Source organism: Nomascus leucogenys, chromosome 24 (assembly GCF_006542625.1).
Source record: "Nomascus leucogenys isolate Asia chromosome 24, Asia_NLE_v1, whole genome shotgun sequence".
NCBI classification, from domain to species: Eukaryota; Metazoa; Chordata; class Mammalia; order Primates; family Hylobatidae; genus Nomascus; species Nomascus leucogenys.
In genome coordinates this window covers 29,008,821-29,032,381 of record NC_044404.1, presented here as the reverse complement: position 1 = coordinate 29,032,381, position 23,561 = coordinate 29,008,821, and the positions used below count along the sequence as shown (strand labels likewise).

Genomic DNA, 23,561 nt, shown 5'->3' with positions numbered 1-23,561 from the left:
CGCCTCCCACCATGGGCTTCTCTCCTGCTCCCTGGGTCATTACTAAAGTGCCTGTCTGTCTCCCACCAGGCTGTGAGGCCTCAGGACACAAGCTGAATGAATATGTAGAACAGAGATTGAATGAAAGGATTCCAATTTCCCTTCCAGCCCCCATTCCTGAGTCTAAATTCCTGGGATACAAATCCCCTTGACTTCCAACCTGGAGAAAGGCAGCCTGTCCCTTCCCCAGAGACCCAGGCTGGGTACTGGGGGAGTAGAAGTGGACTAGGCTGGCTCAGGACCTGGCTGGGGGATTTGGGCTTCCCAAAGGGCACCCGAAACCACCCAGCGCTGCCTCCTCCCAGCTTGGCTGCCAGCCAGCACAAGCTCATTCAGATCCCCGCTCCAGGAGGGCTCCGCAGGGACTCTGCTGGAGGCGATCCCATTCATCTCTGTAAGCTAGAAGCCCTATGGAGGCAGCTCCTGGATCAGTCCCAGCAGGGCAGTTGTAAACTGAACTCAAGTCCCCATCCCCACCCAGGAAGGGGCACTTCCCAACCCCCAACACACTCCCTCTTGGCCCACTCACGCTACTTCTCTCTCCTCTCCCTGCCAGCAGCTGTGTGCATCTTTCTCCCTCTTCCAATCTGACACTTTGTTCTTTCCTCCTCCTCCTGCTCCCTCTGCCTCCCCCTCGGCTCACTGCATCCCTCCCCTTCTCTTTCATTTACTCCCTTTGTCCCTGTCGCTCTTCCTTCTCTTCTCTCCGGCTCTCCATCTCTGAGTGTGAATCTCCCTCCTTTCTTCTCCCTCCACCACCAGCTCCCTTTCCTAGAATGTGAGAACCAGGAGGACAAAAACTATCCATCTGGCTCACCACCACATCCTCAAGACCTAGCACAAGGCTCACACTAATTGCTAAATTCCCCTCTTCCCTTTCTCACTGGGTATGTCTCTGCTTGCACGTGACAAGAGAGGCAGCGCGCACTCAGGGTGGTCAGGGCTGTAAGAGGTGAATTCCAATCAGCTGCCTTGTACCTGACTGCCAACCATATATCAGACTAAGGCTGGGCCCTGGGAATATGGAGAGGCCCACGTGAGGTCCCTGCCATGGTGGGTACCTTTACAGACTGTGATACCCGCTAACACCTGCAGAGGCAGAGATAAGTGCCCTAGGAAGGGCACAGTGTGAGCAAATGCACAGAAGGGGAGGCAGGGCAAGCGATGAGAGTCTGCAGGAGGCACCTGTGCCAGGTCATGAAGGTCTTCTCTCCTAGTGGTTTCAAGTCCTGGCCCCACCACTGAGAATCTTTGCTGCCCCTCCCTGACAACAGATGCAATCTCAGCCATGCTGTGAGCTGGGCAGTAAAGACCCTGGGCACTAGTGTGATGGGGCAAAGGGAGGGGGCTTTAGGCGTGGAATTTCGGAATTCACTCAGAAAGCCCGTTTGATACCCACACTATCTATGTCCTCTGACACAGCCCTTATCAGTAATAAAGTTGACAATTTGGCCTGTATTTGTCTCATTCTTTTTTAATTCCCAGTTGATTCTGCATCCAGTGAAGAGCAGTACTAGTAATCAGGGCCCCCAAAGACCCTCAACCACAGCAATTAAATAACTGACCCCTGCATGCCACCCCTGTGCTCTGTACTTTCTATGCATCATCTCGTGACCCTCTGAAATGGAGTCCCGTTTGCCTCATCTTACAGTGAAGACAATGGAGGCTCAGAGACGTTAAGTGACACTGCTGGTAAAGTGATTGGTGCCAGGTTTTGAGCCCAGGTCTTCATGACTCTGGAATGAGTGTTCTAGGGGCCATGAGGAAAGCAGGAAGTCAGTACTAGAATCCATATTATTAGTCTCCTGACTCCCAGTCCAGAGCTCAAGATGACAAAGGTGCCCCATCTTGAAATAGGAACAGAGCAAGGTAGAAGTCGAGAAGGATCTGGGACTTCCAGGAGGAAGAGGGCAGAGGAAGGAAGGTTTTATACACATCTAGTCCCAATGTTACTGCTCTTTCAGCATCTTCAAGTCCTGGAAAGACCAGGATTCAGGGGCTCTTTGGGAGAAAAGAATCTCTGAAGACAGCCTCCCAAAGATGGAGGATTTAGGAAGAACTGAGAGTGGGAGTGGGCTGGATCCTGAGCTAGGCAGCAAGAGGAGTAATTGGAAGTGAGTTTTAGCTCACAGCCATGAGGGCCTGCACTCATTTTACACACGAAACTCACTGACATGCACAATTAGTGTCCAGAGAAAGCCACATTCAGTGTCACATATGTCATTAAAGATGCAAATGCAGATGGGGCCCAGAGAGGTTAAGTAATGTGCCCAAGGTCACATAGAAGGTGGGTAGAAGTGCCTCTGGAAGGAGAAGAAGGGGTAGTGGCGATGGAGAGTAGACTTACCGTGGGGCAGGTCCGCAGGGGCCCGGGTGCCAGGATGGATTCTCACTTGCTCCCACTGGAAGTCATCGTACTGGGCCTGGCTGTACTCGCAGGGCACTGCTGGGTCACTTGCCTCCTCGAAGGTGCAGCCAGCTGTGAGAGCAGGGCCTGGTTAGCCCAGGCTAAGGCAGGGCTGCTGGCCAGGAGAACTCCTGGAGGGTAGCCCCACTCTCCCTTCTACCCAGGCTCACCTGCCCTCCTCCCTCTCTTCAGGCCCTTCCCCACACTGCTCCCTCCCTCTAGCAAAATTCTCCCTCCTCCACCCTCTCCCTCTACCAAGGTCCCCCTCACTGTCCCCTCCCAATACCAAGATGTCCCTACACTGCCTACTTCCCCAGTACTTCCCAGGACCCCCCCACCACCACTGGCTCAGCCATCCATCAAAGACCCTCCTCAATAAAAACTAGTTATCAGGATTGCTATATTATTGGAACTTCACAACAACCCATAAGATCAGGAATAGAATTATCTCCACTTTGTGGATAAGGAAACTGAGACCCCAAAAGGCTGAGTGACTTCATTAGGGTCACACAGCTCACTGGTGATGGAGGTGGGGTTTGAACTGAGATCTCCTGATTGTTACTCAGTGTCCTGTCACCTGCCCCTCTATCTTCCCATAGAGGACAGACAGTGGGCCCTGGGCCTGGCAGGATCATGCGTGCCATAATCCAGCCCAATGAGATCTCCTTTAAAAACAACAATTGCCACCAATCCACTCAAGCCGGGCATGATGCTAAATGGCGGAAGTACAGAGCCTCGTTCAGGCCATGCATTCTGAGTCAGGCACCACTATTTTTCCTACTTAACAGATGTCGATGGGATTCAGTCATTGCCCAAAGTCGGCCAAGTTAGGTCTCTGCCTGCAGGAATGTGACAGTCATGTGTGGACTAGGCACATGTATGACTAGACGAAGCAACTTCCCGCGATGTGCAACCAGTACTAACAGTTTCAATGAGAAAGGGGGGAGGAAGTGAGGATTGAAATAGATGTGAGTCCTTTGGTTGGTAATGAGGTCCATATATCTCAGTGAGTTCATCAAAGGCCTGAGCTGGTTGCCTGATAAACCTGAGAACGCTATTGGTTCAGAAAGGAATTGCAAGCTTCTCCCTGGCACTCACTCCCAAACCTTAGTGTTTGCAGCCCCATCAGGAGCCTGAGGCATCAGAAACCCAGGAAAACGCCCACCCAAGTGGTGAGGAAGCAAGCGTAAACCATGCCAGACCCTGTCCTGGGTGCCTGCCAGCCACTGGTACTCCTCCCGATTTGACGGATGATGTGACTGAGGTTCTGAGGAGTGAAGGGATTTGCCCACAGCACCACGTGGTGGATCAATGAGTGGACTCTGGCATCACAGACTTGGGAGTGAATCTTCACTGCAATTTGCCAACCCTTGTGTCCAGGGGCGGGTGGCTTCTCTTTCTGAGCCTCTGTTTCCCTATCTGCACATAAGCTTGTTGAGGATTTGATGTAGTGGCCCCCTTAGCACAACGCCTAGCATACTTCAGCACTCAGGAAATAGCAGCTCTTATATGTACCATGCAAGTCTATATAAGGAACAGAGGTGGGATTTGAATCCATGTGGGTCAAATGATGAAGTCCAGGCTTCCCACCCAGAAAGGTTTCGATACCAGAAGGAGCAGACGTGAGCTACTTCCCAATCTCAAGAAGAGAGAGAGGTATAGATAGTTGTGATATTTACATATATTTGGTTAATGCAAAAGTAATTGCGGTTTTTGCCATTTTTTTTTTAAGTAATGGCAAAAACAGCAATTACTTTTGCACAGCCTAATACATATTTATTTATATATATAAAACCCGGCCAGGCGCGGTGGCTCACGCTTGTAATCCCAGCACTTTGGGAGGCCGAGGCGGGTGGATCACGAGGTCAGGAGATCGAGACCACGGTGAAACCCCGTCTCTACTAAAAATACAAAAAATTAGCCGGGCGTGGTGGCGGGCGCCTGTAGTCCCAGCTACTCGGAGAGGCTGAGGCAGGAGAATGGCGTGAACCCGGGAGGCGGAGCTTGCAGTGAGCCGAGATTGCGCCAGTGCACTCCAGCCTGGGCGACAGAGCGAGACTCTGTCTCAAAAAAAAACCCTTTGTACAGTCTTATGTTATAAAGCTGGGACACTTTAGGCCTCAGAAACAGGCCTCAGGAAACAAAATTTCTCTCTGGCCTACTCCTGTCCTCCTTTCACCTGTCCAAGGCAGGGCTCTAATCTAATCACGGGTCATTCCAGACAGGGTCCTGCCCCATACCCTAGAGGAAGGAATGCCACGGAAAGGCCAAGTAAAGTCTAAGCAGACAGGACTCGCTGGGTTTAGATCGGGCGCTTCATGTGCAATCACATTTGTCAATCGTGCTTATGTAAGGAAACCTCCGTAAATACCCAAAAGGACAGGGTTCGGAGAGCTTCCAGACAGCTGAACACATGGAGCTTCTTGGAAGGTGGTGGGTCCAGGGAGGGCGAGGAAGCTCCATGTCCCTTCCCCCATACCTCACCCTATGCATCTCTTCATCTGTATCCTTTGCAATATCCTTTGTAATTAATCAGTTAATGTGTTTCCCTCAGTTCTGTGAGCTGCTCCAGCAAATTAATCAAACCCAAAGAGGGGCTCGTGGGAACCCAACCTGCAGCTGGTCGGCCAGAAGTTCTGGAGGCCCAGACTTGCGACTGGCGTCTGGAGAAGGAGGCAGTCATGGGGACTGAGCCCGCAACCCATGGGATCTGACCCTTGTGCTAGAACTGAACTGGAGGACGCTCAGCTGGTGTCTGCCACAGAATTAATTGCTTACTTGGTGGTGGGGAGAAGTTCCCACACATTTGGCCACAGAGGCCTCCTGTGTTGATGACTGATGCTGTGGTGATGTGAGGGCAGAGGAAGAACACCGTTTGCGGGAGCTTTCCCCAAACAACAGCACCTGGGGAGTGGGTGCCACGTGACATTTGAGGGAGCTTTTCCCTAACAACAGCACCTGGGGAGTGGGTGCCACGTGACATTTGAGGACGCTTTCCCCAAACAACAGCACCTGGGGAGTGGGTGCCACGTGACATTTGAGGAAGCTTTTCCCTAACGACAGCACCTGGGGAGTGGGTGCCACGTGACATTTGAGGAAGCTTTTCCCTAACGACAGCACCTGGGGAGTGGGTGCCACGTGACATTTGAAGAAGCTTTCCCCAAACGACAGCACCTGGGGAGTGGGTGCCACGTGATATTTGAGGAAGCTTTTCCCAAACAGCAGCAGCTGGGGAGTGGGTGCCACGTGACATTTGAGGACGCTTTTCCCAAACAGCAGCAGCTGGGGAGTGGGTGCCACGTGACATTTGAGGAAGCTTTTCCCAAACAGCAACAGCTGGGGAGTGGGTGCCACGTGACATTTGAGGAAGCTTTTCCCTAACGACAGCACCTGGGGAGTGGGTGCCACGTGACATTTGAGGAAGCTTTTCCCTAACGACAGCACCTGGGGAGTGGGTGCCACGTGACATTTGAGGAAGCTTTTCTCTAACGACAGCACCTGGGGAGTGGGTGCCACGTGACATTTGAGGAAGCTTTTCTCTAACGACAGCACCTGGGGAGTGGGTGCCACGTGACATTTGAGGAAGCTTTTCCCTAACGACAGCACCTGGGGAGTGGGTGCCACGTGACATTTGAGGAAGCTTTTCTCTAACGACAGCACCTGGGGAGTGGGTGCCACGTGACATTTGAGGACTCTTTCCCCAAACGACAGCACCTGGGGAGTGGGTGCCACGTGACATTTGAGGAAGCTTTTCCCTAACGACAGCACCTGGGGAGTGGGTGCCACGTGACATTTGAGGAAGCTTTTCCCTAATGACAGCACCTGGGGAGTGGGTGCCACGTGATATTTGAGGACGCTTTTCCCTAACGACAGCACCTGGGGAGTGGGTGCCACGTGACATTTGAGGACGCTTTTCCCTAACGACAGCAGCTGGGGAGTGGGTGCCACGTGACATTTGAGGAAGCTTTTCCCTAATGACAGCACCTGGGGAGTGGGTGCCACGTGACATTTGAGGAAGCTTTTCCCTAATGACAGCACCTGGGGAGTGGGTGCCACGTGACATTTGAGGAAGCTTTTCCCTAACGACAGCACCTGGGGAGTGGGTGCTATGTCACAGGCACAGTGCTAGGTATCTTCACACACAGCAAACGACTTCGCTTTTAGGAGGCTCCACTGTTTCATCTGCAGCTGCAACTCCGCTAGGCTGTGATGTGGATGATGTGAAGCAGCACACGAAAAACACACCCAGGCCAGGCGCGGTGGCTCACACCTGTAATCCCAACACTTTGGGAGGCCGAGGCGGGCGGATCACCTGAGGTCAGGAGTTCGAGACCAGCCTGGCCAACATGGTGAAACCCCATCTCTACTAAAAATAAAAAAATTAGCTGGGCGTGGTGGCGCGTGCCTGTAGTCCCAGCTACTTGGGAGGCAGAGGTAGGAGAATCGCTTGAACCCAGCAGGCAGAGGTTGCAGTGAGCTGAGATGGTGCCACTGCACTCCAGCCAGGGTGACAGAGTGTGACTCTGTCTTAAAAAACAAAAGAAAAAGAAAAAAGAAAAACACACCCAGAAGAGCCAGGCACAAAGGGGCTCCTCACTGCCGGGGGCTCCCTGTCTTCTCCTGAAATGGTGAGACGTGGGTGTGAGGATGGCACCACGCAGTTGGGATGAAGTAACAGAAGACTCTTTCCAGAGCTGGGGCAGGACCTTGGCTGAGCTCTTTGGCTCTTTGTTTGAAAAGCCCTGGTCAGCATCATACCCTATTGCCTGTAGGATGTGGGTTTTAACCCCATCTTACCTAGAGGGCCTCAGCTTCCCCTCTAGAAAAAGACCCACGGTGCAGCAGAGAGAGAGAACATGGCAAGTACAGAGAGAGAGCATGGTGGTCAGGGAGGACTTCCTGGAGGAGGAGGCCAGCTGACTTCAGCTTGAGCTGGGCCTGCCCTGAGGCTCTTAGCCAAGGCCTCCTTGAGGTAGAGGGGTTGCCAGAAAGGGAAGCCCAGGATCTAAGGCCCTGGATGGGGTTCAGACCTTTCCTGTTCCTTCACAAGTAACAAAGCGGCTGCCTCAATGTCTCACTCACCACCCTGGGGAGAGCCTGGGAGTGCCAGCCCCTTGGCTTCCTCTTGTTCATCCAGAGCCAGGCCACACGAACGGCCAGGACTCCCAGACTGACTAACCTGGTCAGAGTGACACCCAGACCACCTGACCTCAGTCACAGCAGCCCCCAGATAGACTGACACCAGTCCCATGATCCCCAACAGACTGACCCAAGTTGGTGACCCCCAAATAGGCTGACCTCAGCCAACCTGGCTCCCCGCTGACTGTCCCTGTTGAAAGTGGCCTCTGCCTCATACAGATGACCCCCAGACTATCTCACTTCAGCCAGAATAACCATCAGACTGACTGACCCCAGACCTGCCCACCCCAGCCACAGTGACCCCTGACCTCTGCCAAATGACCCCTACAACTGACCCCGGCCAGGGTGACCTCCAAGGAGTCAGTCTGGATTGGCTGACTGACTGACCCATCCAGAGTGATTCCTTTTTTTTTTTTTTTTTTTTTGAGATAGAGTCTCATTCTGTTGCCCAGGCTGAAGTGCAGTAGCATGATCTCAGCTCACTGCAACCTCCAGCTCCCAGGTTCAAGCTATTCTCGTGCCTCAGCCTCCAAAGTAGCTGGAATTACAGGCGCGTGCCACCATACCCAGCTCGTTTTTGTATTTTTAGTAGAGACGGGGGTGTCGCCATGCTGGCCAGGCTGGTCTCAACCTCCTGGCCTCAGGTAGTGCCCCCACCTTGGCCTCCCAAAGTGCTGGGATTACAGGCACGAGCCACTGCACCCAGCCTCAGAGTGATTCCTTAACCGGATTCACTCCCTCTCCCTGACCCGTGTCCGTCTCTAGACCTGTGTCTCTGGGCCAGGCCCAGTTCTAGATCCAGCCCATAGTGGGTAACATCTCTGGGGCCAGGCTCCCCAAGGAGAGCCCCACCCTCACCCCTTCCCCTGGTCCCCTGAGATGGAAATGGTCAGGTAGGAGCCAAGAGCCCCAAAGCCAACTCCCAGTTCTGCTACAGACCCAACTCCTGCTGGAGGCCACTAAATCTGACTTTGAGTTCAGAGCAAGAATGGTAGCAAGGAATCCTTCTTGACTCCATCGACACAGACACGGGCACACACATGCACATATATACATCAATACCTCTACGAGGGGGCTGTGAATTACCACCATGACCACCTGTGCCGGTGAAGCCTCATAGCAACTCAGAAGGTAGGTAGTGTTATTTTTGTCTTATTGTTAGTTTATTAGGTACTATTATTATTCCTAATTTACAGATTAAAACAGGCTCAGAGAGATACAGTTGCTTACTCAAGGCCATACAGCTACAATGTGCAGAAGCTCAGACTTAAACCCCCTATCTTTATTCCAGGAGACCGGGCACAAACAAAACAAAGCCTGCCCTTCTGCTGGTCATAAGTGTTAATTCAGCTTCATTCACAGGGGACTTTTCCCTGCCAGTACAAAGCAGGTCCCAGGCTGGCACTATTAGAGGTACAAGGATGATGAAGACTCTGCCCTGCCCTCAGGGACCTCCTAGTCCCAGTGAGGGTAAGGAAGAGGGAATGAGGGAATAAGGGAAGAGTCAAGGCCACAAGAGGGGGTCCAGGGGAAGGGGCCAGGTAGAGGGGAAAGGCCTCCTGGAAGAGGCAGCACCTAAGCAGAGCCAAGAAGGATAGGTAGAGACGGGTGGAAGGCATTTGTGGCAAAGGACCCGGAGGGGGGAACCAAGGCAGTCAATAAACACAGTTTGTCCAGGGCACAGAAAGGAGCCCAGGCTGGCTAAAGCCATGGGAGCTACGACTGGAGGGAGGGGAGGTTGAGGCCAAATCACGGAGGACCCTAAACGCCAGGGTGAGGAGCTGGGCCTCATTTTGAACTGAGAAGCTACAGTAGGTGCCTGAGTAGGAAAGTGCCTGGATTCAGATGAGATAAATGATATATGCTATAAGCCATGAGTAGGGCAGGTGGTGTCTCCGGAGAGCACAGCAGGATCCAGAGGCAGCTTGGGACCATGTCACCAAGGGGTCCAGAGTCAGATGTCAGAACCTGGTGAGGACAGGGGCCTCAAGTCCCCTTCCAGGATGTAAACGGCACACCCTCCAATCACACTCAGAGAGGTGCACAGCACACAACACACATATGCCCTGAGCCTTGCGCTCAGTGTTCACACACACTCCCTTTCTGCAGCCTGGGCCAAGCCTGGGGATGCAGTCTCAGACTGGGAACAGGGAGAATGCCTGCCCTTGGGCACCCCATCTCTACAGAGGCCTCCCTGAGAGGGTGAATTGAATCAACCCAGGACCCCCAAGGGCTCCCCCAGCCTCAGTTCAAACTGGCCCAGCTACATTCCTCAACTAATCTCCCCAATCTGGCAGGCGGTTGCCTGAGCAACCGTCAGCCACAATTTGGGAAGGCAGGGGGATGGTTTAGCCACATCCGGCTGGGCTCGGGATGGGGTGATGGAAGGGGCAGAGCTGCCTCTGGAGGAGTGTGGGAGGGGTCTCCCTGGTGGGAGGGGCTCCACACCTCCACATGTGTGTGTCCACATGCAGGTGTGCGTGTGCGTGTGTGCAGGTGTGCGTGTGTGTGTGTGTGCACATGCACTCATGGCTGTAAGATGACAGGACAGCCTGGTACTGAGTTTCAAGTATTCAAACGGGAGGCGGGAAACCTGGATCTTTTTCCTGCTGAGCCTCTAAGTCCCTTTGTGACCTTGGGCAGGTGACTTGCCCTCTCTGAATCCTTACCTCCTCACCTGTAAAATGAGAATGGGGACCGCTAAGGTCGGATGACAGGTTGCAGTTGCGTGAGTGTGCACGTGAGCAAGAGTCATCTGGGGGCAGAGGTGCATGAGGGTGGGCATGGGTGTTGGAAAGGGGAGGTCTCCCGGGCAGGCGCTGTGAAGCCGTGGGTGTATAGATGTGCGTTTACAAGCAAAGGTACAAGGGCATATTTAGTGGTAAGCCTGCACCTAAGGGGGAGGGGGGAGGTGGGTGTGCGCAGTAAGGTAGATGGGAGTTGTGCATACGTGCGTGAGTGTGAACACCACAAGCACTGTGCACCAGACTTTCCTCACACCAGACAGGGAACAGCACTCCATGCCCAATGCGGCTGCAGCTGCAACCAGTATTTTCTGAAGACACCTGGCAAACAGAGCCTGTTTGCAATGAGACTTTTATGCTCTTTGGTTTGTCAATAGAACATCCAATTCCCAAGAGTAGTCCCAGGAGAAGCAAAACTTCTCCCAACAGATTGCAAATTTAGGGGCTGGGATTTCACCCAAGCCCAGATGCACACCCAGTTGTGGGTAGGGGAACTCAAATACAACCCCAACAACAACACTGGGCTATTTCATCATCCAAGGTTGTACCCCTATTCTCAGCAGCCCAACCCAAGCCTGGAACCACCAATGGCCTCCCCCTGACCTTCTTGCCTAACCCAGCCCCATCCTGGGTTCTGCACCCCAACGACAGCTCCATCTCAGCCTGTCTAATCCCTACCTCCTCCCTCCACCCCAACTACAGCTCCATCTCAGCCTGTCTAATCCCTACCTCCTCCCTGCCTGAGGTCAAGGACCATCTCTCATGCGTTTGAACCCCATCCTAAGCCCTGTGTATAGCCAACGGTGCCTGGGCTTACCCACCCCATGATCCCAGCTAGTCTGACCCTCACCGACCACACCCAGCTCTAGGACCAGGACTCCAGCCCAGAGGCCTGGCCCAGCCCACCTTGCTACTGTCCTTGCCCAAGTCAACTCATCTAGACCTAGGCCGAGGCTCCCAGAGCTGCCCAAAGAGCCCTGACGAACTGATGGGTCATTAATTGTAGTCAGGGCTGGGAGCAGTACGCCCATGTTCTAATCACCCAGGAGTCACCATAGCTGCAACCAGAAAGATCGCCCAGGGCTGGGCCACAGGGAAAGTCGAGCTAGCACCACCCACAGAGCCAACACACAGCCTGACAATGCCAACATCTTGCCATCTCCACTGAGAATGGAAGGAAGCCAAGTACAGCAGGGGATCTTATGCCAGGCCCACTCCCCATCTCCCTCATCAACATGTGCTGCAAATCCCAGAGTTAGCAGTAGAGCTGCCACACTGGCAGTATGAGGGGAAGCCACAGGCCAGGGCTGGATGCCAGACAGAGGAAAAGGGCCGAATGGAGGACTGTGTTGTGCAGTGGTGCAGTGGGCAGAGTTCACAGATCTGCCCCGCAGACACCCTGCGACATATGAAGACAGAGTACCCAGTAGAGGGGCATGGGGCTGTGCACAAACCCGAGTAGTGTGAAGATCTGTACTTCATAAAGGTCCGTGGAGAGAGGCCTCTGCCGTGCCACAGTGCAGTGTGTGGAGGGTGCAGTGCAGCAGCTTTGCAGTGTGGAGACAGAATACAGTGACACAACGCAGGGAGCAGAGCCCACAGTGTGCACAGGCCTCATTACAGACATCTGGTACAGCATGGCAGAACTGGCCAGGGCCGTGATGCAGCATAGAAGTGCCACATCCATCATAGGCATGACCCAGAGCTGCGCAAGGCACACCGCGCCACTGCAGTGCATTTAGTGGTACACTGGGCTGGCACCCAGTGCTACGTGATAGGTGTATGGAGGAATGCCAAGATGGTAAGTTTAAGCCTTACTAGTTCAAGCTTCGTGCATTCTCAGGGGAAGGGTGTGTGCCCTGCACAGACATGCAGCACAGGCACACAGAACAACAGAGAGATACAGGGATGGGAAAGGGGCAGTGAGTGAAAAGAAACTGCTGGGTGCGGCAACCCAGCCTAGAATATAAGCCCAATAAATACAGTCCTGAGGAACAGAGTAGGTGCAGACTCGAGGCAGGGGTAAGAAGTGGCACAAAATGGAGTACAATTAAGATGCTGTGTGGAGCTGGGCACGGTGGCTCATGCCTGTAATCCCAGCACTTTGAGAGGCCGAGGCAAGTGGATCACTTGAGGTCAGAAGTTTGAGACCAGCCTGGCCAACATGGTGAAACCTATCTCTAGTAAAAATACAAAAATTAGCTGGGTTTGGTGGCTCATGCCTGTAATCCCAGCTACTCGAGAGGCGGAGGCAGGAGAATCACTTGAACCCAGGGGGCGGAGGTGGCAGTGAGCCCAGATCGCTCCATCGCACTCCAGCCTGGCCAACAGAGTGAGAGTCCATCTTAAAAAAAAAAAAAAAAAAAAAAAAAGATGCTGTGTGGAACCAGTGGATTAAACGCAAGGGTTGTGGGTCCCACAATCCAGTAGAGTGCACACAACCTAACAGTGAACAGGTTCGTTGCAGGGTAGAGCCCCTGGGCAGGAATCCTTTGCAGTGCACAAATGCGATGTCAGACCCTGCAGTGGTGCCGCCTTTGCAAACCCAAGCCAGTCCTGAAGCCCAAGAAAGTGGTCCCCAGCTGTACTATAGGTATAGACTCCCTGAGTCGTGTGCAGCGTGGGGCAGTGAGGACACTCAGTGCAAAGATGTTGTTCACGTAGGGCTGACAACAAAAACCTGGAAAAGGACGCCAGCCTGCAGATACCGTGGTGGCAGGACAGTGAAAGGCCAGGACACCACAGGGGCAGCGTTTCAGCGGCAGTGGTGCAGTGCAAGGGCTGGGCCATGAGGCACATATCCAGTGCCACAAAGCAGTGCACATGCACAGAAGTGCTATGTGGGGCAAAGTGCACTGTTGGTACAATGCAACCGTGGAATGCAGAGGGGCTGTGCAGAGAAACTCAGGAAAAGTTCACAGTCCTGATGCAACACCGGCGTCCGTGAAATAGTGCGGTGCAGTAAGAGATGCTGTGTGATGCCAAGATGCAGTGTTATGGTAGCATGCCATCTGTTGGCACGGTGCAGTGCTGCAATGCGAGGAGCTATGCCCAAACCCCAAAAGAGTCCACATGCCCAATGCGATGTAGACTGCCCAGTGAGGCATTGAGATGCAGAATATAAACGCTCTATGATACAGACATGCAATGTGGCCGCAGAAAACCGTGTGTTGACCTTAGACAGTGGTGCAGTGTGAGGGGCTCCGCCCAGAATCCACCTTCCCAATGCAACAATGACATCCAGCAGAGTGACACAGTATACAAGAGCAGCAAAGACACACACACGGCAGGACCATGGCAGGATGGAGGCACGGTCCAGTGGGACACTGCAGAGGCAGGGCATGCAGAAACTCAGGAGAACCCACACCCTCGATGCAATGCAGCAGCAATCCCAGTGAAGCAGAGGGCTGAGACACAGGGCTGTGCGAGGAGGCTGGACCCAGGAACCCCAGATAGCACACACCCAGAGCGGTCCAGAGCCTGGCACACTGCAACGGTGTTGCTGGGAGGGTCGTGATGCCTCCCTGTGATGCACCGGAGGAGAGGGGAGCTCAGATCCCTGGAAAACCCTCTACCTACAGCTCTGCCCGGCCACGCTGACTCACCCCACAGGTTGGGGGCCGAAATCTCATCTGGCTTGTCTCCCTCCCTCCAACATCTTCCACCCCAGTGACTCTCCAAGGGCAAAGGATGAAGCCGCTGCCACCCACAGGATAGGCCATCTAGAATCGAGCACATTGTCCAGGTATTATAACTGAGCAGAGCCCCAGCATGCTGGCAGGAAAACAATGAATTCCAATTCTGCTGGTAAAGCTTTCGGACAATTAAAGTACAGCCCCTGGCCCCCAGCCCAGGGCAGGACAGAGGAGAGATAGAGAGAAAGACCTATTATTGGATTAGGCCCTGGGACAGGGTGGGCAGGAAGTAGGACGAACAAGAGGTTAGGATGTCAGAGAAGAGCCACTCCCCAACCGCCACCCCCATCCCCATCACTATTACTCCCTCCCAGGCCCGGACTTCATCAGAAACCAACAACAAACTTTTCTGGGCACACAGGATGCCCGCACGCACGCACATACACACATCGTGACAGTGGACACTTACGCCGTGCTTACTACCTACAGGACCTGCTCTAACCTCCATAATCATACCCATAAAACATCCTCAGGACAAACGCATGCAGTGTGCTCTATTATTAATCCCATTCCACAAATGAGAACACTAAGGGCCCAGAGAGGTCAGTAACTTGCCAAAGTATCACACAGCTAGAAGTGGTGGGCTTGGGATTAGAACCCAGATGGTCTGCGCCCTGAACCCATGCTCTTAACCACCACACGCTAGACAAACACATATTAACACGCATGCGCAGCTGCAAGTCCACATGCACGCCCCTGTAAACATACATACATACACATTCTGAGCAATGTATTCCCCACTCAGCTGAGACTCACTGGTCCTACCCACCAGGTTTCTGATACCTCCCAGTTGTCACCTCTTATCTCCAGCTGTCCCACATCTCCCTGTTCTATCATCCACCTGTCCCCCAACCCTCAGTTCTTCCCCCCATACTGCCTGTCCCTTCACTGTCAGCTGTCCCATCCCCAAGGTATGTCTTTCCCACCAGTTATCTTCTATCCAGCAGTGGTCCCCCAGGCCCCAGCTGTCACCCACCATAGTGGACGTCTGACAATGTGCTGCAGTTTTCCATCTCCTTTTTCCACTAGGCTGGGAGCCCCCGGGGGCTGAGCTGTCACCCCAGCCCCAGCTTTAATCTTGCCCTGTCAAATATCCTCAGCATCTCCCCTTCCTAACAGCCCCATCTCAGTCTTTCTCCCCAGCTTCTGCCCTCAAACTCCCAAGCCTCAGTGGCCCTCCAAGCCCCCTTTCTCCTTGTCCCTTCTGAGTCATCAAAAGGTCCCGTGGTTTGCATCCTGGGAATCTGCCCAAGACCTCCTGCGTCATCTGGAAGCAGCATCTTCTGAGCTGTCCCCCTCAGGGGTCCTCCCACAGTCATTCTGCAGGCAATGGCAGCCCCCTACCCAGAGCCAGAGGAGGAGGCATAGCCAGCCCACCCACGACTGTGCTGCAGAGCCCCAGCTCCTGCCTTCACCCCTCCAAGCCTTCCCTGTGCACCCAGAGGCATCGAGATGCAGCCACTCAGTGGGCATCTGCCACGTATAGGCCCTGGGGACCACAGATGACAAAGACATAGCTCAGCCCCTGGGGGCTCCCAGCCTAGTAGAAAAAGGAGACGGAAAACCGCAGCACATTGTCAGATGTCCACTATGGGAGAAATTCAACCGACTGCACTGGGAGAGGGCTGGGAAGGCTTCACTGCATCAGTGACAATGGAGCGGAGCTGTGAAGGCTAAACAAGTAGGTAGATCCCCCACCCCCACTGCGAGGTGAGAAGTGGGGAAGGGCACAGTGTGTGCAAAGGTAGAGAGGTGTGAACAGGCATGGCAGGCTCCTGGATCAGCAATTTGCCTGGTGATTTGGAGCAGACAGCGGATAGGCAGGAGTGGGGTCAGGGAAGAAAGGGATCACGTGAAGCTGCTTCAGAAAGAAAGGGCTGGTCACACAGGGCCTCATCTGCTATGCTAGGGTTTGGGTTTTGTCCCGTGAGTTCTGGGGAGCCTTCAGCTTGGGACAAAGGAGTGGCAGCATCCTATGTCTGCCTTAGAAGCTTATTCCGGCCAAGGGATGGTAGAAGCATTAGAAACCGAAAGCCTGGCCGGGCGCGGTGGCTCATGCCTGTAATCCCAGCACTTTGGGAGGCCGAGGCAGGCAGGTCACGAGGTCAGGAGATCGAGACCATCCTGGCTAACACAGTGAAACCCCATCTCTACTACAAATACAAAAAATCAGCCGAGCGTGGTGGCAGGCACCTGTAGTCCCAGCTACTTGGGAGGCTGAGGCTGGAGAATTGCTTGAACCCAGGAGGCAGAGGTTGCAGTGAGCCAAGATGGTGCCCCTGCACTCCAGCCTGGGTGACAGAGTGAGACTCCATCTCAAAAAAAAAAAAAGAAACCGAGAGCGTGACAGCAGGCAGAGTAGAGGCCAAGAAGGCTCCCAGGCTACTGCAATGGTCCAGGCAAGATCTAATAAGGCTGCAGAGAAGGGGCCTGGATTGAACAAAACCTTCGTCAACAGCCACTGAATCACAATCCATCCAGACCAGTTTCCCTCCCAGAGATGCCCAGGCCTCACTGAAGGTGCTGCAGGCCACCTCATGCCTCTAGACCAGAACTTTCTGAGAGGATGGAAATGTTCTCTGCCTGCATTAACCAGTACAATGAGAGCCACTAGCAACATGTGACTCTTGAGGAGTCTTGAAATCTGACTAGTGCAACTGAGGGATTGAATTTTTACTTTAATTAATTTAAATGTAATACCCATATATGACTCAGGAGCCACTGTATTGGAGAATGCAGGTAGAGGACAATTTCCATCACCACAGAAGGTTCTATTAGATAATGCAGCTCTAGGCTGACCGTTGAAAAACAGAACTATCGGGGCCCCTTCCGAGGCTTCTGGCTTTGGAGTCGGAAGAGTGATCAGGAGGCAAGTCCCAGCGAAGAGGCTACCAGAGGTTGAGTTGGGTACAGCCACCCGGACATTCCCACCCAACACGTCCACACCCCTCGTGGACACGTCCTGGATACATGGCCACCACCATAGGTCACAAGGGCACCTCCACATCTAAACGTACAAATAGACACATGAGGCCAGGCGCAGTGGCTCACACCTGTAATCCCAATACTTTAGGAGGCCGAAGCAGGTGGATCACCTGAAGTCAGGAGACCAGCCTGGCCAACATGGTGAAACCCCAACTCTACTAAAAATACGAAAATTAGCCAGGCATGGTGGCGGGTGCCTGTAATCCCAGCTACTCGGGAGGCTGAGGCAGAAGAATCGCTTGAACCCAGGAGGCAAAGGTTGCAGTGAGCCGAGATCGTGCCATTGCACTCCAGCCTGGGTGACAAAGCGAGACTCCATCTCAAAAAAAAAAGAAGAAAAGGCTGTGCGCTGTGGTTCACACCTGTAATCTCAGCACTTTGGAAGTCCAAGGCAGGCAGATCACAATGTCAGGAGTTCAAGACCAGCCTGACCAACACGGTGAAACCCAGTCTCTACTAAAAATACAAAAATTAGCCAGGCATGGTGGCGTGCACCTGTAATCCCAGCTACTCAGGAGGCTGAGGCAGGAGAATCACTTGAACCCAGGAGGCGGAGGTTGAAATGAGCCGAGATTGCGCCACTGCACTCCAGCCTGGGCAACAGAGTGAGACTCCATCTCAAAAAAAAAGAAGAAGGAAAAAAAAGACACATGGCACCCCACACCCAGAATCACTAACAACTGGATACTTCAATGACTGGGTCCCTGTTGTTTCATACACAGACACCCCTACCCTCAGATACCCGGACACTTGGGGACCCCTACAACCAGACACTCAGGCACCTGGCCAGCCCCATACCTGGACACAACACAGAGACACTCCCCACTTATAAATACCCACTAACCTGAGGATTCCCAGACACATGGATACACCCACCTCCAGACCCAGGGATGCTGGGATAGCCTCTGTCTGCACACCCCGATCCTCCCACATGCTGGTACTGGGACGTCCACATCTAGATACCCAGACACCACCCATCCAAATAGCTCTGCACCCAACTCCAGGAATGTGATACTTGGACAGCCAGACACCCTTAGCACCAGGCTCCCCAGGGGTCAAAACAGCTGGTTACCTCCCTACTCCAAACTCAGATCCTGCCACACCACACGATAACCAGATGGCTAGACACCCTAACAGGTCACATGTGTCCATGCCCCTAGTTACAATCCCTACACACCCCGCACTCTGACTGCCCAGATGCTGGAGTCACATCTGCACACACCTCGGCCAGCCTCCCCAACCCGATCTGCCAGGGCCACCACGGGACACAGTTCTCCTCCCTTCCCTCCAGTGCACAAGTGGTCAGAACAGAGGCTGTGACCCCACCTGCCCACCCTAAGATCTAGGATTGAGGACTGAAGGAGGGTCTTCCAGGAAGCTTCCCTCCCTCTCCTAACACAGGGCCCTGCGGGCTCCCTCCCTCCTCCCCAGCCACTCACACAGACCGTTGAGACTCAATGTCTCACCAACTGCCAGGCCCCATCACAAAAGGCCGAGACACGGGGCTGGAAGGGCCCTGCCAGCTGCCGGGGGTGGGGTCGGAGCCTGGGGGAGGGGATGGCAGGAGGCCCATTCCCTTCAGTCTCTTGCCAGGGACTTAACCTCCCCAACTCAAAGATCCCAGATGACACTCTCAACATGGCCTTTTCACAACATAACACCATCCCCCACCCTCCAGGAATTTTCCAGATTCCTGGAGGGAAACCTGGTTCTTCAATCTCTACCTTCAGTGGCATCAGTGCGCCCCCATCTGGCATCTCCACCTCTGAACTTGACCCCCTTAAACTTTTTTCTTTCAAGCCATATATATTTATTCAGACCCGGTGGGCCAGGCCTTGTACCTGGCACTAAGATTCAGAAGTAAACTAAAAACCCAGTCTCTGTCCTCAGCTCTCAGTCTGGTAAGGGAGACAGCACTAATAAACTGTAATTACAATAATTACAATGCTATGTAAAAATCCAATTGACCCCCACCCCCCACTTCCTAGGCTAGGACAGGGCATCACCGAGGAAGGCTTCAGGGAGTGGAGATGCTTAGAGCTGAGAGCTGATCAAGTTGCAGGAGTTCACCAGCGAAGAGGTGGAGTTAGAAAGTTCTGAAGAGAAAGCACGGCTTGCCCAAAGGTCCAGAGAGGAGACGGCAGGCTGTGGGCATTTGGGTCTTTGGTAAGAAGGTCAGGCTGGCCAGATCATAGGATGTAAGGGGCAGTGACACAAAACAAGATGCAGCTGGACAGGCGGGCAGGCACTAGAGCCAGCAACAGGGCCAAGGGATAAGGACTTCGTCCTGAAGACAATGGGGAGCCTTCAAAGGGTTTTAAACCCTTTGAGTTAAAATGTGTTTTACAAAGATCCCTGGCACCATGAGGGGAAGAGGGAAGGAGGAGGCTGCAGCCTTCCTGCAGGTGAAAGATAGCTGAGGATGGACAGAAGGAGACAGATGAAAGAGTCTCTGAGAGGGCAGACAGGACATTCCAGAATGCAAGGGGGCAACTAGGAAGAGAAAAGGGGGGAGCGGGAGGAAGGAGGAGCACAAGGTACCCCCTGCAACTCTGGCTAACCCAGTCCTGCATGGAAAGGCCACTCTATATGCCCAGCTTAGCTGATGAAAATCATGGAAGGATGGTGGCCTGTCTCCATCAAGCACAATGCTTGCCCTAGGTTTTTTCTGACACCAGAGCTGGGCAGCAGGCTGTCCAGGAGCTTAGCGTCCCCACCCCGGGCCACTAAGTCCTTCCTGCTAAGGACTTCCTGCTGAGTCCCCTCCCCCAGCCCCAGGGAAAAGGGAGGGATGCCCCGACAAGCCTTTATTGCCCAACGTGAAACCACTGGGCAGCCGCTCCCTCATTCCTGCCGTCCACAACTCCTGCGACCAAAGGGACAAAATAGCAAGAACACAGCAGAATAAGCAAGGCTGAGAAGGCATCACACACCCCCCCTACCTGGAAGCTCCGGAGGCACTGAGGGAGCTGGGCTGACTCTGTCCAGACTGGGGACAAGGGGATATCACATCTATTCTACTTGGGCTTCGGAGTTCATCTCTAAGAGTAACAAAGGGGGCCAGGAACTTTAGAAGTGAAGTGATTCGCCAGAGGTCACGTGGACAGCAAGAAGCAGAGGCAGAATTTGAACCCGGATCCCCCAGCTTTAAATCACAGCTTCTGGGGCTTTGCAACAACTCTCAAATCCACTTTTTGTTCCCTGGCACTCACAGACAGAGCCTTACTTTACAAGGTACTTGGTATCTACCAAAAGTGCCATACACCATTATCATGATGGCTATGAGGCAGAGGAGGAAACCGAGGCATCAAGAATGGGAGTAACCTGCTCTAGGCCTCACTCCCAAACTTCAGTTCCTGACGGTCCTCCTGCCGGCAGGGCTTGGGGCTTGTTAGGGTTCCTGAAATCAAAGCGATGGTGGTAGGAGCGGGGGTGGGGCGCATACAGAACCCCGCGGGTTTGATTTCACGGTGGGAGGGGGAGGCAAAGTTGCTGCAGGACATGGGGGAGAAGTTGGGGAGGATGAGGTGGGAGGTCGCCTTCGGCGTCCTTTCGGGAACGGGGAGGTCAAAGCCAAAGCTGGGCCCTATGGCCCCGGAGCTGCAGGGCGAGGCCCAAGCGCTGGCCAGTGGCCGGCGCGAACGCGGGAGCCACGGGAGTTCCGGCCCGAGACACCGGAGCCCGCAGGAGGGCCGCGAACGCGATGCCGGGGAGGTCAGTCGTCTGCGGCGGGCGACCGTGAGGAAGCGGCTCCGCTCCGGCACGTGTGTCGGCTCGGATCCCGCCCCGGGCGCCTCCCGGGTACCCGGAGCCCGCGCAGCAGCCCCGGCGGTGGCGAGGGCGGGGAGGTCACCGGGAGCAGCGCCCCGAAACTCCGCGGGAAGGGGCGGCGGTCTAGGATCCCAGGCCTCAGGGTGGGATGTGGGACACGCGCAGGCACACACACACCCGACACACCGTCCACACTCCGACGAGCACACGGACACACAAACACCGGCTCCGTATACAGACACTCAGCTGCGCGAACACACACACGCGCACGCACACCCAAAGACCCCAGACCCCGAAACACACCCGGAGAACGCGACCACACCGCAGACAGGCGCGGAGCCACACGCTCACACTCGCTCACACTCACGCTCACACTCACACTCACGCTCACACTCACGCTCACACTCACGCTCACGCTCACACTCACGCTCACACCTGGCGGTCCCGGCCGGCCGGGAGGCCGCACAAAGTTGCGGGCTCCACCGAGGGAGTGTCCCCCGCGCGTCCTGCGCGCCAAGGGAGGGGACGCCGTCCCCCGGCGGCCAGCCAGGCCCTGCCCGCGCCCCGACGTCGCAGCCCAGCCCGGGGACAGCCCCCGCCCGGCCGCCCGGGACGCAGCCGCGGCCAGGCCCTCCCCTCCCCGCCCGCCGGCCCCTCGCTGGGCCCCCGCTGGCCCGGGCGCCCCGCAGCCCCGGCGCCGCCTCGGATCAGCCGCCCGCCAGGGCCGCGCGGAACTTGCGAAACAACAAACAGTCCGACACGCCCGAGGCGGCGGCCGCGGGGCCCGGTCCTCCCCTGAGCCTCGGGCCCTGCCGGACCCGGGCAGCCCAGGGGGCGCCGCCGCGACAACTTGTTCCGGCCCAGCGCGCCACACACGCGCGCACACGCACACGCGCGCACACACGTCCTGCCACCGCCCCCTCGGGCGGCCCCGGGCCCAGGGCACACTCGCAGCCGCGGCCCAGGCGCGCTCCACACTCGCAACATTCCTGGACGCGCAGCCAGCACACACGGACACATTCGCACACACTCACATCCGTTCCAGACTCGCTCCCACACACGCATTCCCGGCACACTTGGCATTCACTCGGACCCACGCGGCCCCCGGCGGCACACACCACATACCCCAGACACTCCCCACACGTACACAGCGCACGGACACACACGTTCCGGACCCGTTCCCACGCCTTCACACATGTACACGGATCTCAAAAGCACACACGCCACACACGCGTTCCCGGATCCACACTCAGGCGGGATCCAGAGAGCACCCCCGGCCACAGGCATAACACAAACACACAACCCATTCTCAGACACAAAACAAACAGCACTCCCGGCCAGGCATGCAAAATGCAAACAAACGCAACACATTAGCAGATACAACTCCGCAACACAACCAAACTCAGATGCACACACAACCCACTTGGCCACACAAACACTACACACGGGCCGACCCACAAGACACTCAGCGCACACCCAATGCCTCGATGCACACAACATTCACCCCCAACATACTCGCAGATACACATCACCTTTTCTTGCGCACAGAACTCACGGACACACAACATTCGCAGTCACGCAACACCCCGAGCACACAATCGCCCATCCTACGCTCAGACACACGCAGGGAGCACCCTCGTAACGCCCGGTCACTCAACACTCACACTTTCTTCCGAGCTACGCCACGGGCCCCGGGGCTCGGCGGGGCAGGCTCGGTCCGGCCGCCGCGCGCTTACCTGCCGGAGTCTCGGTCTCCGGCGCGCAGAGCTGGAAGGTGAGCGCCAGCACGAGCGCCTGGGCACGGGCCATGGTTGGAGCGCCGCCGCCCGTCCCGGGGCCCGGAGCGGGGGACGCCGCCGCCGGAGCCCGAGCCCAGCCCGAGGCGAGCCGGAGCCCCAGCCGGAGCGGAGCGGCGCGGCGCGGAGCGGGACTGGCGCCGAGTCCAGAGCGGGAGCCGGAGCAAGCGGGGCGCTGACGTCAGGCCCGGCCGCGGGTTCGGCGGTTTCGCGGCGCCCCCTGCTGGCCACGGCGGGTGCTGCAGCGGGTCCGGCCGCCCGCTTAGCCCTGGCCGCCCCTCCCCCGCTCCCGCATCCTCCGCGCCATGAGGCCCCGCGGCTGGACCTGGACGCCCACGGACGTCTCCACGGACCGGGCACCAACACTGCCAGGCGAGCACGCTCATGGCCCACGCCTAGCTCCCGTACGGTGACCCAGGGACACCCGGCCTCTGTCCCATCCGATGCCTGAATCCCTTGTACCTTGGCGCCTTCAAATGCGTGTTCTACATACCTCCAGGAACAGGGCGCTCATCACCTGGCCAAGAGCGGTTGTTGGGGCTTTGGAAACGCCGGCTTTTAGAAAGTTTTTCATTTCATGACGTGCAAGTCTACCTCCCTCACTAGCCCTACTCTACCTTCTGGCTACACGGATTAAATATATTTGGGCCTCTACCCAGAACGAGCCCTTGCACTATGATCTGCAAACTCGTTGCTCATTACTATGTAAGACCAGGTACCTTCTATGTGTTTTACCCACATGGACTCATTTAATCATCATATATTAGGTATGCAACAATTATACTGCATAAATACTGTTATGCAACAGTATTTGACAGCACCGAGATTTGAATCAAAGTTGTTTGGTTTGAATTGAATAGGGGCTGAGACCTTCCTCCCATCCGGACACCTATTCATTCAAAAAATATGTATTGGGGTCTATTCATTTATTCAACAATTACTATAGGCCAGGGTAGAGATATAAAACAGACAAAAATTCCCTACT

General features: G+C 55.1%; 1 protein-coding gene across 9 annotated transcripts in view; it reads right to left on the bottom strand.

The window, feature by feature from the left end:
* PTPRU (protein tyrosine phosphatase receptor type U) overlaps positions 1-22,712 on the bottom strand; it is a 94,371-nt gene extending 71,659 nt beyond the window's left edge. For 4 of the 9 annotated variants that reach the window (XM_030805484.1, XM_030805486.1, XM_030805487.1 and 1 more), the window contains exons 1-2: positions 22,517-22,697; positions 2,387-2,518 (exon numbers count right to left, since the gene is read on the bottom strand). In XM_030805484.1, the coding sequence (XP_030661344.1) occupies positions 2,387-2,518; positions 22,517-22,589 (205 nt within the window). In that variant the 5' untranslated portion in view covers positions 22,590-22,697. Of the gene's footprint in view, positions 1-2,386; positions 2,519-22,516 lie in introns of those variants that run through there. The other 5 variants (XM_030805485.1, XM_030805489.1, XM_030805488.1 and 2 more) reach the window with 4 other exon arrangements.
* Between the last annotated feature and the right edge of the window lie 849 nt (positions 22,713-23,561).